The sequence below is a fragment of the Phocoena sinus genome, chromosome X, assembly GCF_008692025.1.
Source record: "Phocoena sinus isolate mPhoSin1 chromosome X, mPhoSin1.pri, whole genome shotgun sequence".
NCBI classification, from domain to species: Eukaryota; Metazoa; Chordata; class Mammalia; order Artiodactyla; family Phocoenidae; genus Phocoena; species Phocoena sinus.
This window is the reverse complement of record NC_045784.1, coordinates 30294989-30310248: the sequence shown is the minus strand read 5'-3', so window position 1 is coordinate 30310248 and position 15260 is coordinate 30294989. Positions and strand designations below refer to the sequence as shown.

The window sequence follows — 15260 nt, the reverse complement described above, 5'->3', positions numbered from 1 at the left end:
AGTCTGTGCTTTTCCTCTGGCCCCTCACAGTCCTGGTGTGTGCTCAAAGATCCGGTCAAAACTCTTGATTATCCGGGCGGCTGGGAAGGACTGTCTCTTCATCGTATCCTGGCTCTGCCAGACACAGGCACCTTCTTACTAAACAGAGAGGTTGGACTGGGAGGGTGGGGTCAGAGGCATGTAGACGAAGCTGAGGGGAAGGGTAGATGAGCGGTGGAAACCCTCAGGCTCAGAGAACCATCGAGAACCTGAAGGAGACCATCCAACTTAGTGAGGGGGTGGGGTTGTTGTTTTTTGTTTGTTTGTTTGTTTCTTTTGGATACATACCCGGGAGTGGAATTGCTGGGTCATATGGTAGCTCTATTTTTAGTTTCTGGAGGAACCTCCATACTGTTTTCCACGGTGGCTACACCTATTTACATTCCCACCAACAGTGTACAGATCTCCACGTGCTTGCCAGCATTTGTTATTTCTGTTCTTTTTGATGATGGCCATTCTGATAGGTGTGAGGTAATACCTCATGGTAGTTTTAATTTGCATTTATCTGATGATTGATGAGGTTGAGCATCTTTTTTTTTTTTTTTTTTTTTTTGCGGTAGGCGGGCCTTTCACTGTTGCGGCCTCTCCCGTAGCGGAGCACAGGCTCCGGACGCGCAGGCCCAGCGGCCATGGCTCACAGGCCCAGCTGCTCCGCGGCATGTGGGATCTTCCCGGACCGGGGCACGAACCTGCGTCCCCTGCATTGGCAGGCGGACTCTCAACCACTGCGCCACCAGGGAAGCCCCATGAGCATCTTTTCATTTGCCTGTTGGCCATCTGTATGTCTTCTTTGGAAAAATGTCTGTTTAGGTCTTCTGCCCATTTTTTCGATTGGGTTATTTGTTTGTTTGTTTTTTTTAACTGTTGAGTTATATGAGCTGTTTATATATTTTGGATGTTAGCCCCTTATTGAGCATATCATTTTCAAATATTTTCTCCCATTCCACAGGTTGTCTTTTCATTTTGTCAATGGTTTCCTTTGCTGTGCAAAAGCTTTTAACTTTAATTATATTCCATTTGTTTATTTCTGCTTTTATTTCCTTTGCTTTAGGAGACAGATCCAAAAAAATATTGCTATGATTTATGTCAAAGAGTGTTCCACCCACCCATGTTATCTTCTAGGAGCATTATGGTTTCCACTCGTATATTTAGGTCTTTAATTGGTGTTGAGTATATTTTTGTATGTAATGTTAGAGAATGTTCTAATCTCATTCTTTGACGTGTAGCTGGACAGCTACACGTCAAAGAATGAGATTAGAACATAAACAGAATTTGGCGATACAACAAAAGGAAATATGCATTTACATTTGAGCCAGTAACTCCAACTTTTCAGAAATTAACCCCGAAGACACATCCACAACGATGTGAAAATACTGCAATGTCCGTGAATATATTAATTGATAAAAACGTGGTATATTCGCAGAGTGGAGCACTATACTGTGTAGCTATAAAAAAGAATGAGCATGATCTTTGTAAACTAGTATGGGGTGCTTGCAGGATGGTTATGGATATAGATATATAAAAGAATGTGTGAGTTTGGGGCTAATGTCAATGATACCAAGCCCAGTGCCTTCCCATCCTGGTATGAAGAGGCTTTGAGAGATGAGGAAGAGAGAGCCTGAGCCAGAGCTGCAGCCAGGGCTCATACTGCTACGCTGGCCAGTGGGTGTTCCAGGGCATGTCCCAAGGCTCCTCCGGTCCCTAGTGAAGGCTGAGCAGATACTTCACATTGTATTTAAAGAAAGCAGTCAGTCTTCCGACTAGTGGAGGGCCAAGGTGTGGCTCCTGGGAACACAACATATAATATATTTGTGTTCCTAGACAATATGCACAGATCGGAGATTTTTCTTTTTTCTATTTTTAGATGTTGTTCCTTTCAATTAAAGATGTGTTTAGCTTCAGAGTTTAAGTTTATTAATGACATGACTCACGCATTTAGTGCAGCTTATCAGGTTGAAAAATAAGAATTTTGGTATTATGTAACGCAAACTGGAAATCCTTGAATCATTTCTTGTCATTCGGAACATTGGAATATGGATTTTTTGTGAAAAAGGAAATTATTCCACAGTAAAGTCTGTGTGATCATGAGATACAGAAAAAAAAATCCGAAGAGGTATTCACTTCTTGTTTGTTTTATTCCTTTTAGTCTTTCTTTGTAAAATTGAAGTATATATACCTGGATTCGCTTATTTAAGAATGTGGGAGAAGTGAAATCACAGTATTTTGCCTTCTTGCACACGTGCTCTTTTTTTTTTAATTTATTAATTTTTAGCTGCGTTGGGTCTTGGTTGCTGCAAGGGCTTTCTTTAGTTGCGGCGAGTGGGTCTTCTCTTCACTGCGGTGCGTGGGCTTCTCACTGCGGTGGCTTCTCTTGTTGCAGAGCACGGGCTCTAGGCACGTGGGCTTCAGTAGTTGTGGCACGTGGGCTTCAGCAGTTGTGGCTCGCGGGGTCTAGAGCGCAGGCTCGGTAGCTGTGGCGCACGGGCTTAGTTGCTCCGCAGTATGTGGGATCTTCCCGGACCAGGGCTCGAACCCGTGTCCCCTGCATTGGCAGGAGGATTCTTAACCACTGTGCCACCAGGGGAGCCCTGATCTTTAATTGTTCAAATATCAATTTAGCGTCTGCTCTTCAGAAGGCTTTTGGATGGTACTGGGGATGCTAAGAAACATAGACCCAACCCCCTGCCTGTAGAATTCTAGAGTCTAAGAGCAGCATTCATAGAAAGCAGCTGGTGAACAAAGATCTAAAGGCCCAATAAAAATAAGGGGTAAGAAGTGGGGGCTGAGGGGTTCCTCATGAGGAGTCTAGTGTAAATGTCCTGATGCAAGGCACTTTGAGACTTTAGGACAATATAAAAGTCCTGCAGTGGGAGATAATTTTAAGTTAGGCCGTATGGTGAGCCAGCCAGTGAGGCTGTGGAAACACGGAACAGGGGCCAGACCCTCAGATGGTGGGTCTCAGAGTTGAGAGACTTAAGCCTGGAATGGAAAAGTGCCCTTAACAGTTACTTTGAAGTCATGAGTAAACCAGAGAAAAATCTCCACCCGGGGCAGGGATGGAACGTGCCCCGTGCTCCTGTCCCAGTGCAGGTGAACACAGTGCACAACCTAGGTGTTTTATGCACGTCATCTCCAAGGAGTGTCTTTGAAATAAAGGTGACAGGAGTCTGAAACTGGAAACTCAGAAGCCAGTGGGCTGATACTCTTTGCTGGGGGACAAGGAGTCAGAGCCCATTCTATTAAAAGGGCATTCGCATTCAGTTTTTCTTTTTTTTTTTTTTTTTTGATTGTAATTCCGCAAAGTCTACGAGAGGTGTAGATTTTCGGTGACGGTAAAATTAATGACGATAGGGGTTGTTTAGTTTAGATGAAAGGGCAGCTTGGAAGGAAGAAAGAGTTAGTCTTGGAAGCAAATTCTAGAATATTTGAATTTCATTCAGTTGGAAGGAAAATATAATTTTCATATTTGATTTATTGGGGAAATTAAAGATTCTTTGTAAACAGCATTTTGGACTGATTTGGTGTTCCATGTCCTAGAATGCCACATATTCTCTGATATCTCCTGGATTTAAAAATTCCTTCAGGGTGGGTGGTATCGTCTGCAGCCAAAATAATCATAATCGTGGTAAAAACAGACATTGTGTAAAGTCTCAATGTGGTCCAGGCGCTGTGCCAGGTGTTTTACATACATTACCTGCATGCCACTAGCCCTGCAAAATAGGGCTTAACAAAGCCACTTCACCTGAGGCTCACAGAGCTTGGTGATGGACCTGAGTTCACACAGCTAATAGGTCACATGGCTGGGACTGGACCTCTGGTCTGAATTTGTCCAGAGCTCGCGCCATTCCACTCCTCCCAGCCTGAGGCTGATCATGAGTCAGTTAATTCACTGTCTTCTACCACTTCAAAATGTTATCTTGAGTGATGAGAAGAAGGACTCTGTGACCAAAACACTGGATTGGAATACATACCCACAGCAGTACGAATACCGAAATAAACAAGAGATATGAATGAAGGAGAGAAAGAGATAATGCTCGGTAGCAATATGATCATCTGCATGTGCAAAATCAGATACCCTCAAATGATCAGGGGCTTACAAGATTATCTGGCTCTATCCTTCTATGTAGAAAGTAAATATTTTAGAACTACCCTAAGTCTGGCTGGTGAAGAGAAGGAATATATCAGCTCTTTTTCTCTGACAGCGTAACGTCTGTCCTGAGTTCATTAATTTGTGCTGTATTTTCCTAATCTTACATCACTTTCGGGACAGAGACCCATTTTCTCCCAAGATTTGCAATAGGGTAACCGGTCAAATATTTGTAGGAATATGCGTTTCCCAGGAAGCCTTTAATCAAGAGACAGAAGCTGATATAAGAACCCCCATGAATGAGGACCGAGGAGACAATCACCCCTGAATATAGGAGTTATCCAAAGACTAAGGAGAGTGACCTCAGTTCCGTAGAAGGAGGAGTGCCAGGCTTTGTTAGATGTAGTGAGCATGTTGAGTGAGGAATCATGGAAGGACCCAGCCAGAACAGTGAGGTCCTATAGAGTTGCATCCCTGCTGCCTGTTCTTGGAGGCCCCAATGGACTATGGTCATATGAGGATCACCCTGACTTTCCACTTGGAATTCTTAGGAGAGTAGGACCTTGATGTAAGACAAGCAGCTTCGGGAAAGCAGAGAGTGGAGTTACAGGATTGATCATGTGTCAAGGTGAGGATCTGAATGTGGACTGAGGGTAGCACGCACAGCATAAAAGGAGGCCCCAGAAAAATCTCTGATGCTGTCATCCCCAGGAAGCTCTGGCCATAGACGTCAGGTTGATTTCAGCCTGGAAAGTCTCGGTGAGGTGAGGATCTCTGTCTAATGGGGTTGGCCTCAGTTTTGCAGAGAGAGAGATAGAGACCTGAGCCCTAACAAGAATTCATGTGACGATGCTGAGTGTTATGAGGGGACCCCCCAAAAGCAGAGGGGGCCAAATAGAATTCTGTACAGTTCTTAGCCCTGGGAGACCCAGAAGAGCTACTGCTGAGTCATCCCCTCATTCCACCCGGGTGATCTCAGGGAGGGAAGGGCCTCATCTAGCAGGATCAGACTCCAGTTCTGCAGAGGGGGACGTCTTGGCCATAACCAGAGTCAAGGTGAGGACCCTCAGTGCTAATGAGGGGTTCTCTCCCCCAAGGAGGGAGGCTCACAGGGTGGCGCCCGTCTTGTCAGGCAGAGGTGGTCGGAGCAGCGCCCTGACTTCCCCCCACTAGGGCCTCGGGGAGGTGAGGGCTTGGTTCGGAGGCTGGAGGACCCGGGACCATAGAGGGAGGGGTCCCGGGCTCTGATAGACGGCACCGGCAGGACGCAGGGGCCGCTGAACCCCGAACAGTGGGCGTCCCCACAGAGTCCCGCCCCTACCGTCAGCCCTCGGATACCCCACGCAGCGCCGGATGCGGCTCCCCCGGATTTCCGATTCGGAAGCGAGGAGCCCGAGCGAGGAGCCCGAGCGGGAGCCGCGGCGTCTGTTCGTCCGAGCGTGGGTTTTCAGGACTCGTCCGGAGCCACGGTGAGGACCTGAATGTAGCCTGCAGGGACCTTCCCTCCCCCCTCCCCCCATAACAAAGGTGACCCCCCGCCTCCCGCCCCTGCCTGCCATCAGCAGCGTGGGACCCTGATCTGACCTATATGCCAGAGGAGTTGCCGTCTGGAGGGCCTCAGAGAGTGGAGGGCCTTTGTCTAGAGGGGGCGGCTTCTTAGGCAAAGGGTGTAGTCTTGTCCCCAGCAGGTGAAAAGTGGGACCTTCAGAGCTGACGAGGGTCCCTCCTTCCGAAAGGCGTGACTGCACGGGGCCCCCTCCCGCCTTCACCCGTGCGATGCTCTAGAGGAGTTCAGGCTGAGAGAACCCCTCATTTCTGCCTGGGGTGGGAAGTGGGGTTGGGGGCTAGGGGACGTTCGGGTAGAGAAAGGCCTTTACGGAAAGGGGGCAGGACTTCCCTGGCGGTCCAGTGGTTAAGACTCCTCGCTTCCACTGCAGGGGGCACACCTTCGATCCCTGGTAGGGGAACTAAGATCCCACATGCCACATGGTGCGGCCAAAAAGAAAGGGCGGGGGCGTGGACCAAGAGGGTGTTATGTTCGCTAAGTGAAATAAGTCAGACAGAGAAAAACTGTATGATTACTGTATGATTTCACTTACACGTGGAAGCTGAAAAACAAAACAAATGAACAAACAACAGAACAGAAACAGTTATAGATACAGAGAGCAAACGTGGTTGGGGGGAGGAGAGAAATTAGGTGAGGACAATTAAGAGATACAAACTACCAGTTACGAAGTAAATGCGTAATGGGTGTGAAATGTAAAACAACAGGTAGTTGGATGGACGGATGGGTAGATAGATAGATAGATAGATAAGGCAACCCCATTAAGCTTAGGGAGGAGACTTGGCCCTAAAAGAAGCAGAGGTAGGACCATCAGTGTTAGTAAGCAGACCTCTCGTGAAAACAGGGAACTGCACAAATCAGCAGCCCTGCTCTCAGACCTGGGAGTCCCCAGATAAGGTAGCCAGGATGTGGAGCCCCCGACTTCTCTTCTAGCTACTCAAGGAGGTGAGTGCTTCGGCCTGAGGCATGTAGATTCGGGTCAGTGGAGGGAGGAATCCCAAACCCTACCCGGACTGGACGCCAGAGTCCTGAATGAGGACTGAGGGAGCCACCAACTCCAGAACAGTGGGGTTGGAGAGTCCCACCCTTGCTGTTACCAGGCGTAGCCGAGCCCCAGATCAGCTTTGGCAGAATGAGGCTCGCTCTGACTGTAAGCTCAGGTCCCAGGAAGATGAGGACCTTTTCTGACAGTCACGGGCTCACGTCAGCAGAGGGCAAAGTCCCAGGCAGGGTGCAGAGTCAAGGTGAAGATCCTGAGTGAGGAAATGGAGACTGCTGCATACACAGTGGAGAGAGCTGCATCTCATGCCGCCCCTGCCGTTAGCCCCGGGAGGCCCAGGGCAGAGCTGGCAGGCTCAGGTGCCCCCTAACTTCTGCCTGTGGGGTCTGAGGGAGATGAGGGCCTTGGTTTAAGGGCTGGCTGCCCGGTTCAGCAGAAGAAGAGGAGTCCCAGGCCACGATCGATGTCAAGGCACAAATTCTATGTGAGGAATGAGACAGCCGACTCCCCCAGAACAGAGGAGACCCCACAAAGTGCCACCTCTGCCTTCACCCTGGGAAGCCAAGTTTAGAGCTCTCAGGCTGAATTGCCCTCTCAGTTCCTCCAAGGGTGGTCTCAGGGACGTCAGGGTTTGTGTCTAATGAGAGAGGCCTCATTCAACGTAGGGAAGAAGCCTGGTTCCTAACGAGAGTCAAGGTGGTAACACCGAGTGAACATGAGGGAGCCCCCCCCAGAAAGAAGTGAACCACATAGAATCTCATCCCTACTCTCAGACCTGGGAGGGAGACTCAGGCATGGTGACCTGATGAATATCACTCACGTTTTCCCAGACCATGGCAGGGAGGTGAGGAACCTCCTTGATGGGAGTATGGGCTCAGGTGAGCAGCCGGAGGATTTCCAGGTAATGCCAGGAACCAAGGAGAGGACCCTGAGAATTGAGGGGACCACCTACACCACAATAGTGAGGGCCACAGAATCTCTTCCTGCCTGTCAGCATTGCAAGTCCACACACAGTTGTAGCTAGAGAGACAAGAAAATTTTCTTTCTAGCGGGTCTCGGGGAGTTGGGGGCCTTCGTATGAGGGGATAGACATCAAGTCAAGACACAGAGGATGTCCAAGTCCTGCTGTGCGTCAGGGTGAGGACACTGAGGGATGATGTAGATGCACACCCACCCAAAGCAGTGGGGGCCCACAAACTCCCACCCCCCTCAGCCCTGGGAAACCCCAGGTAGAGGTAGCCTGATGTGTCACCCCTCACTTCGGGCCCCAGGGACCCAGGCAGATGTGGGCCTTGATCTGAGGCCAGAAGACTCGGGTGGGCTGAGGGAGGAGCGTAGATGCCGTCTGAGTGAGGGCGAAAGAGGCCAACGATGCCGCAACAGTGGGGTCCCGCGGAGTCCAGCCCCTGCTACCAACCCAGGGAGGGCATGGACGGGGGTGACTGGCAGTGGCTCACCCTTTCTTTCATCTTGGGGATCTCAGGAAGGTGAGAATCTTAATGTAATGCAAGCGAACTCAGATCAGCGGAGGGAGGATTTCCGGGATTTGCCAGGACTCACGGAGAAGATGCTGAGGACTGTGGGGGGGAAGTCCACCCCGTGCCAGCGGGGACGGCGCGGAGTCCCTCTCCATTGTCGTTCCTAGAGGCGCCCCCGGGCACAGATGTGAGGCAGAAGTGCCCATCAGTTCCCCACTCGGAACTCACAGGGAAGTCAGCATCTTGGTGTGATGGGTCAGCAGAGGGAGGAACCGTAGACCCTCCCCTGAGTGAGAAATGGGGACCGTGAGGGAGGACCACACGTTATAGGGCCTCAGCCTGCCTGCTGCGGCTTTCAGCCTCTGGAGACTAGCGGCGCTGTGGCCAGGTAAGGCCATCCTCACTTCCACTGTTCGGTCTCAGGGAGCTGTGGGCCTTACTGTGAGGAAATGTCCTCAAGTCAAGAGAGAAAGGTGCCCCCAGATCCTCCCAGGAGACCCAGTGGGGACTGTGAATGACGACTGACGGTAGCACACCCCCCTTCCACCGAATCAAAGGCATAATAAAGAGTCCTGCCCAGGCCTCTGCTCAGCCCTTGAAGGCCCAGAGCATGGTGGTCAGGTGGAGGCTCCTCATTTCTTTGTATCATTTCTAAGGGAGACGAGATCCTTCGTCTGAAGGTGCCACACCAGGGGCAGCAGGAGGGGTCCCAGACCCTTGGTATCGACAAGATGAGGACGCTGAATGGTTGAGGACCAACGAGTTCAGGACAGAGCAGGCCCCACACAACTGTCAGCGCTGTGCACCCCGACAGTGTCCATGACGCAGTTCCTTCTCGTGGGCCCCAGGGAGCTTTGAGGTGTCACCTTTAGAGCAGCACAGGAAAGAGGCCCCGGCCCTACCAAGAGTCGATGTGGCAATCCTGTTTGTGAACGAAAGGGACCCTTGGAACCCAGAGAGAGCCTACCCTACCGGGATCCGTGGTCACCGCCGTCAGCCACAGGCAGGGCTGGCAGGCTGTAGCCTGAGGCTCACTCACTCTCGCTTCATACGCTGGGTTCTCAGGGGACAGGCTGACCAAGAACAAGAGCCTAGTGGTTCCTAGAGCAGTGCCCTCAAGGAAACGTGCAGAGCGGCGTTCTTCAAGTCAGGGTGGGACCTCCCTGCTGAAGGTGCTCACACCCTCTCACCTTCCCTCCTCCAGGTTCCAGCATCACCTCCTCTCCTGCCCACTCCCCCGCTTGCTGTCCCTGCCCATAGTCATGCCTCGGGGGCAGAAGAGTAAGCTCCGTGCCCGTGAGAAGCGCCGCCAGGCCCGGAGGGAGACCCAGAATCTCGGGGGTGCTCAGGCCACTGCAGCACAGAGAGAAGAGTCGCCCTCGTGCCCCTCTTCTCTTTCTCGGGGTACTCCCCCGAGCTCCCCTGCTGCTGGCACTCGCCAGGAGCCTCAGGGAGCCCCAGCCACTAGCTCTCGTGCTGCAGGGGTTTCAGGCCCAGGATCTGATGTGCGTGCCAAGGGCCGGGTTAAGGCAAGGGAAAATTCCTCCCAGGCCTCAGTCTCCGGTGAGAGCTTTCAGAGAGATCCTCTGATCAAGAAGGTGGGAATGTTGATACAATTCCTGCTGGAGAAGTATACAATGGAAGAGCCCGTTACAAAGGCAGACTTGCTGAAGCTTGTGAACAAAAGGTACAAGAGGAAGTTCCCTGAGATCCTCAGGAGAGTTGCTGAGTGCGTTCAGCTGGTCTTTGGTCTTGAGTTGAAGGAAGTCAAGCCGGGTGGTGATTCCTATGCCCTTGTCAGCAAGCTACATGTCAGCGACGATGGGCGTCAGAGCAGTGGCGGGCGGTTTCGGAAGAATGGGCTTCTGATGCTTGTCCTCGGTGTGATCTTCGTGCATGGCGACTGCGCCTCTGAGGAGGAGGTCTGGGAATTCCTGAATGGTTTGGGTGTTTATGTTGGAAGGTGTCACATAATCTTTGGGGAGCCCAGGAAGCTTATCACAGAAGATCTGGTGCAGGAAAAGTACCTGGTGTATCGTCAGGTGCGCGACGGCAATCTCCCGTGCTGTGAGCTCCTGTGGGGCCGGAGAGCCCACGCTGAAACCAGCAAGATGAAAGTCCTGGAGTTTATGGCCAAGGTGGCTGGTACCGTCCCCAGTGCCTTACCAGATCTCTATGAGGAGGCTCTGAAAGATGAGGAAGAGAGAGCCCAAGCCCGAGCCAGAGCCAGAGCTGCAGCCAGGGCTGGTACTCGTGTCAAGGCCAGTGCGCCTTCCAAGGTCATGTCTAGCAGTTCCTCCCACCCTTAGTGAGGTCTGAGGCAGCTTCTTCACTTTGTGTTTGACCAACGCTGCCAACCTTTTCAGTAGTGAGAGGCTAAGCTGGGGCTGGAAAGATCATAATACATATCTTCTTTGTGTTCCTGTTGTATACTAGTATCTTTCAAATGTTGTTTCTTTTACTAGAATGTTTCTTTAGATTCAGAATCCAAGTTTATAAATGACATGGATCACATATTTGTTGTTGTTTATCAGGTTTAAGCGTAAGAGTTTAGGTAGTGTGTAGTACGATGTGAAAACTCCTTGCATCTTTCTGGGGTTCTGGACTGAGATAATACGGCTTTGGAATAGGAATTTTCTTGGAAATGTGAAAGAATGCTGTGGTTTTAAAATGAAAAGCAAAGTTTAGTCAAATTTTGGTTTGTCTTATTCACCTTTGTCTTTCTCTTTGTAAAATTCAAAGATACACACCTAGATGTCCTTAGCTTATTCAAGAATGCCGACAAAATTAGATAGTAATAAATTACATTCCTCACCCAGTGCCTCATTGATTCCCATCTGTAATTGAGCATCTGCTCTTTGGAAGGTTCTGTGCTGGTAGTGATGATGCTAAGATAAAAAAGACCCTGCACCTGCCTGTAGATGTTGAGAGTATAAGAGCAGCTGTTATATAAGGAAGGTGGTGTGATGAAAAAACCCAGTGAGGATGGTGAGGAGAGAGTCCAGATGAGAGCAGTGAAGTATAAATTCTCTTAGCCAGAGCACTTTGAGGTTTGGTTATTTTGCAAATCCCTCCTTGGGAGGTAATTTTAAGTTGGCTGCATGGCGGGCTAGATGAGGCTGTGATAATGGTGAGCAGGGGTCCAGTGCTTTTGCCCCAGTGCAGGTGAACACAGTGCCCAAACAAACCAGGTGTTTTATGCATATTGTCTCCTTTGGGGTGGGATGCTGAGAAGCCCCTGTGCTGGCACGCTGTGCCCTGGGCTGGAGGAGCCCCAGCCCGCTCCATTAATTAGTTATCGGGTTTTTTTAATTGGAGTGTAACTGCTTTACAATGTTGTGTTAGTTTCTGCTGTGCAACGAAGTGAATCAGCTCCACGTATACATATATCCCCTCCCTGCTGGACTTCCCCCCACCCATCTAGGTGGTCACAGAGCACCAAGCTGAGCTCCCTGTGCTGTACAGCACGTTCCCACTAGCTATCTATTTGACACATGGTAGTGTACATAGGTCAATCCTAATCTCCCAATTCATCCCACCCCCCCTTCCCCCGTGTCCACGTGTCCGTTCTCTATGTCTGCGTCTCTGTTCCCGCCCTGCAAAGAGGTTCAACTGTACCAGTTATCTAGATTCCACATATATGCGTTAATATATGAGATTTGTTTGTCTTGAGTGTAATCTGGCGGAACTCCTAAATGGGCCCAGATTTTGGTGGTGATGAAACACGTGAAAATCGGTGGGGAGGGGGCGCAGGTTTGGGAGGCAGGGGAATTATTGGTCCTTGACACAGATTCTATAAGGTTTGATTTGTATCCTGGTGAAACCCCTGCCTCCACAAATGAAACAACATATTCTCTGATAGGGAAAATGTGCTCAGGGTTACTTGCTAAGGAGCACTTTGGTTAATTCAGCTTTCTTTGTCCTAGAGGCCCGCATAGTCTCTGACATCTCCTGGATAAAATGAAAAATTCCTAGAGATGAGGGTATCTCTAGGACAGAGAAGACCAGTCTCTTCTGGTATGAAAACAAGCATCGTAATAACTGCCATGCACGAAAGACCCAGACATCGCCAGCCACTGTGCCAGGTGCTTTACATATATCACATATGTTCCGACAGTTCTATAAGATGAGGCTTATCAAACCCACTTGGCAGACAAAGAACTTGCAGTATTCTCCGGACTGGTAAAGTGACAGAACCGGGAGTACAGCCTGGTCTGAATTCCTCCAGAGCCCATACTGTTCCACTCCTCCCAGCCTGAGGCAGCCCTTCTGTCTCTTAATCCATTTCTCCTTTCACTGCTCCGTGACGTCTCAGGCAATAAGAAAGAGGAACTTGTAGCCAAAATATTAAGAGCAGGCCTAAAGAAGGAAGGTGAACACGAGAATCAGACACCATCTGGGGATTGTCTGTGGGCTTCGTTTACCTAGGATCCTCCTGCCCCTTGCCCCAGGCTTCCCTGAGAGCTGATTGCCCCGGTCCCGGCACGGGGGTCCAGTCCCAGCACTTTCCGGCATCACAGCGCCCTGCCCCTGGGTCTTCCCCAGTGTGCCCTCGTGTCCAGACTGGAAGCTGACCTGCTGGCCAGCTCTTCTCTGCATCTTCCTCTGGAGGCTGCACTCAGCTCCCGGAGGAACAGACAGCCCATATGCCCTGGCCGCCCCTGACTCGGAGCATCCCGACTCCCCGCAGATCCCGTTCGTCACCGTGGACCCCTGGGACAGCAGCTGCCCTTTCCATGTATCTGTTCACTTCAGACAGTGACGTTTACACACCTCCTCATCCCCACTGGGTGCCTCCACCACATTCTCGGTGTTTGCAAGCCTGCTGGTGACGAGACTCTGATTTGGTGTGGACTCTACAGGGCCTTGGCTTATAACCCCAAGGCTAGGGAGGCCTTGTTTGAAACAACGTGATATTTGCAGTAGGATTTTAATGAAGTGTCTTCTTTGAATCTGGCCACTGAATCCATACACTGATGAGTGAACTTAATTAAGGGGTCCAAAACCAAAGCCTTCTTCCTAAGTGGTAAAGGAGGAGGGACCAAGGAAATCACTGTGTAAACAAACATCTGCTGAGGCTGAATTCCTAAAAACCCATCTTGGAGTCCTTCTTGGAGGTGGAAAATGGTTCTTTGGCAGACATGCTAGCTTTGAACAACAAGGAAAAATAATTCACCATCCTCCCAGTAATTCTTGTCTGTATCTGTCCCAGGGGAGATGCTGTTTGTTCAATATGCTTAATGGCACCTGTTCGGGTGTTCAGGTATGTTCAGTCAGGTGGTGGGTGGCTGTGATTTTGACCGTGCAACCAAAAGTTAGGAGAAAATTCCCAGCCTACTGAGATTACACAGGTTATTGCAATTGGCAATGCAGAAAGGTACTGGTGAAAGCCCTCTCTGCTGAGATGTACAGGGTACTTTTGGAAATTAGATGGAATCCTATATTTGAAAACACGTCTTACATAGTATGCACAAGAAAAAATTGGTGAATTTCAAGGTAAATTTGGCCTTCTCAGAAACTCCTCCAACTAACTAAGAGGGTTGTTGTCATAAGCAATTGCAATAGTCGCTCTTTATTGAGCACATACTATACACCAGTTTATGGGAGACTGCAAACCTCATCCACATCCTGTCTTGCTCTCCCTGGGTTCCTGGGGAGACTATATTCCCAGTCCACTTGTAATTAGGAAGGGTCACCTCCAGACCAAGGCACGAGGGAGTCAGTATGGCACCTCTGTGCTTTCTCTTCCATTCAGCAGCAAACAGAGAGAGCCCGTGTTGAGGTGTGGAGCCACGTGACGTACATAGCCGGGATCTCGGAGTCATCTGTGAGAGGTGAGCCTCTGCCAACCTTCATCAGATTTTATGTGCACAAGAAACAGACTTTTGTTGTGTTAAGTCATTCAGATATCAGGTTTTCTCTGTTGCATCAGTTAGCAGTTACTTAATCCGAGTGATACACAACTACTATTTCTACTCTTAGGCTCATTTAAATGTTTTAATGACAGAGCTAATCATAGCATATATACTCTTCTTATAAAAACTTCTTACACACCTAAATCACAAACTCCCCCCTTACAACATTGCTCGAAAATTCAGCCCCCTTTTCAGAAGTAACCACAATTAACTGTCTGGTGTGTGTCATTCTAAAGCTGATTTGAGGCTTCTTTGTACATAGATGTGCTACAAAAATGTGTTGAATTTTTAACACACAGGGGCCACAGTGTACATGTTGTTCTGTGACTTGCTCTTGTAACTTAATGGAAGTGAATGCAAGATCTTTCTGTGACAGCACTTATAAGACCCACCTCACTTTTTAAAACTGTCATCACCGTTAGAAAAGGTCCCAGCCAGCCCTCTGGTCCTAAGCTACAGCGTGAAGTAGAGCCCCTCAGCCAACCTGTAGATCTGTGAGAACAAACAGTTGTTGTGTTAGGATGCTAAGTTTTGTGGCTCTTCATTGGGCAGTGGAAGTTTACTAATAAGTACATTAAGGGCTAGCAGTTCATATTTTAATTTTTTATGTTCTTTGTCTTCCACAGGGAGCACATACTATTCCTAAAAATACTTTTAAGGTTAAGAAAAATAAACTTCAAAAGGCATGGGAAATTCTAATTACAGACGTTAGGGAAGCCTTTAAAATGGGAAAAATAAGCAAATTACAAAAGAAGAGTGAAGTGACACATGATTATTTCTCCTACAGAATGAAAACAAAAAGATTACCTATAGACTGTTCTCTCTCCAGCTGGTGGATTGATAAAGAGAAATTTTATATCAGAGGATAAGTTCCTGATAGTTCATGAGTTTCAACATAGTTCTGGAGCATGTTTATCTCACACCATCTAGAAAGGCAGTATGTAGTTCGTAAGAGCATGAGATTCTGGAGCCAGACACCCGGTCTTTCAATCCCAGCGCTACCATTTACTAGTTGTGTAATCTTGGGTAAATTCCGTAACCTCTTTGTGCCTCTTTTCTTATCTGTAAAATTGTGATGATAGTAATACCTAACTATAAGATTATTCTGAGAATTAAGTGTAGGGCATTCAGCACGGTGCCCACGAATTCATAAGCGTTATATATGTGTTAACTATTA

The 15260-nt window shown here is 49.0% G+C and overlaps 1 protein-coding gene across 1 annotated transcript; it reads left to right on the top strand.

Annotated features, from left to right (window-relative positions):
- Positions 1–9430: 9430 nt before the first annotated feature.
- On the top strand, positions 9431–10477 carry LOC116747942 (melanoma-associated antigen B4-like). The gene has a single exon (XM_032620627.1). It carries the CDS (start codon positions 9431–9433, stop codon positions 10475–10477), a length of 1047 nt encoding a protein of 348 aa, XP_032476518.1.
- Positions 10478–15260: the final 4783 nt, after the last annotated feature.

What these genes read in the sequence shown, in the direction of transcription:
- LOC116747942 (XM_032620627.1), top strand. Translation starts at nt 9,431, where the DNA reads ATGCCTCGGGGGCAGAAGAGTAAGCTCCGTGCCCGTGAGAAGCGCCGC.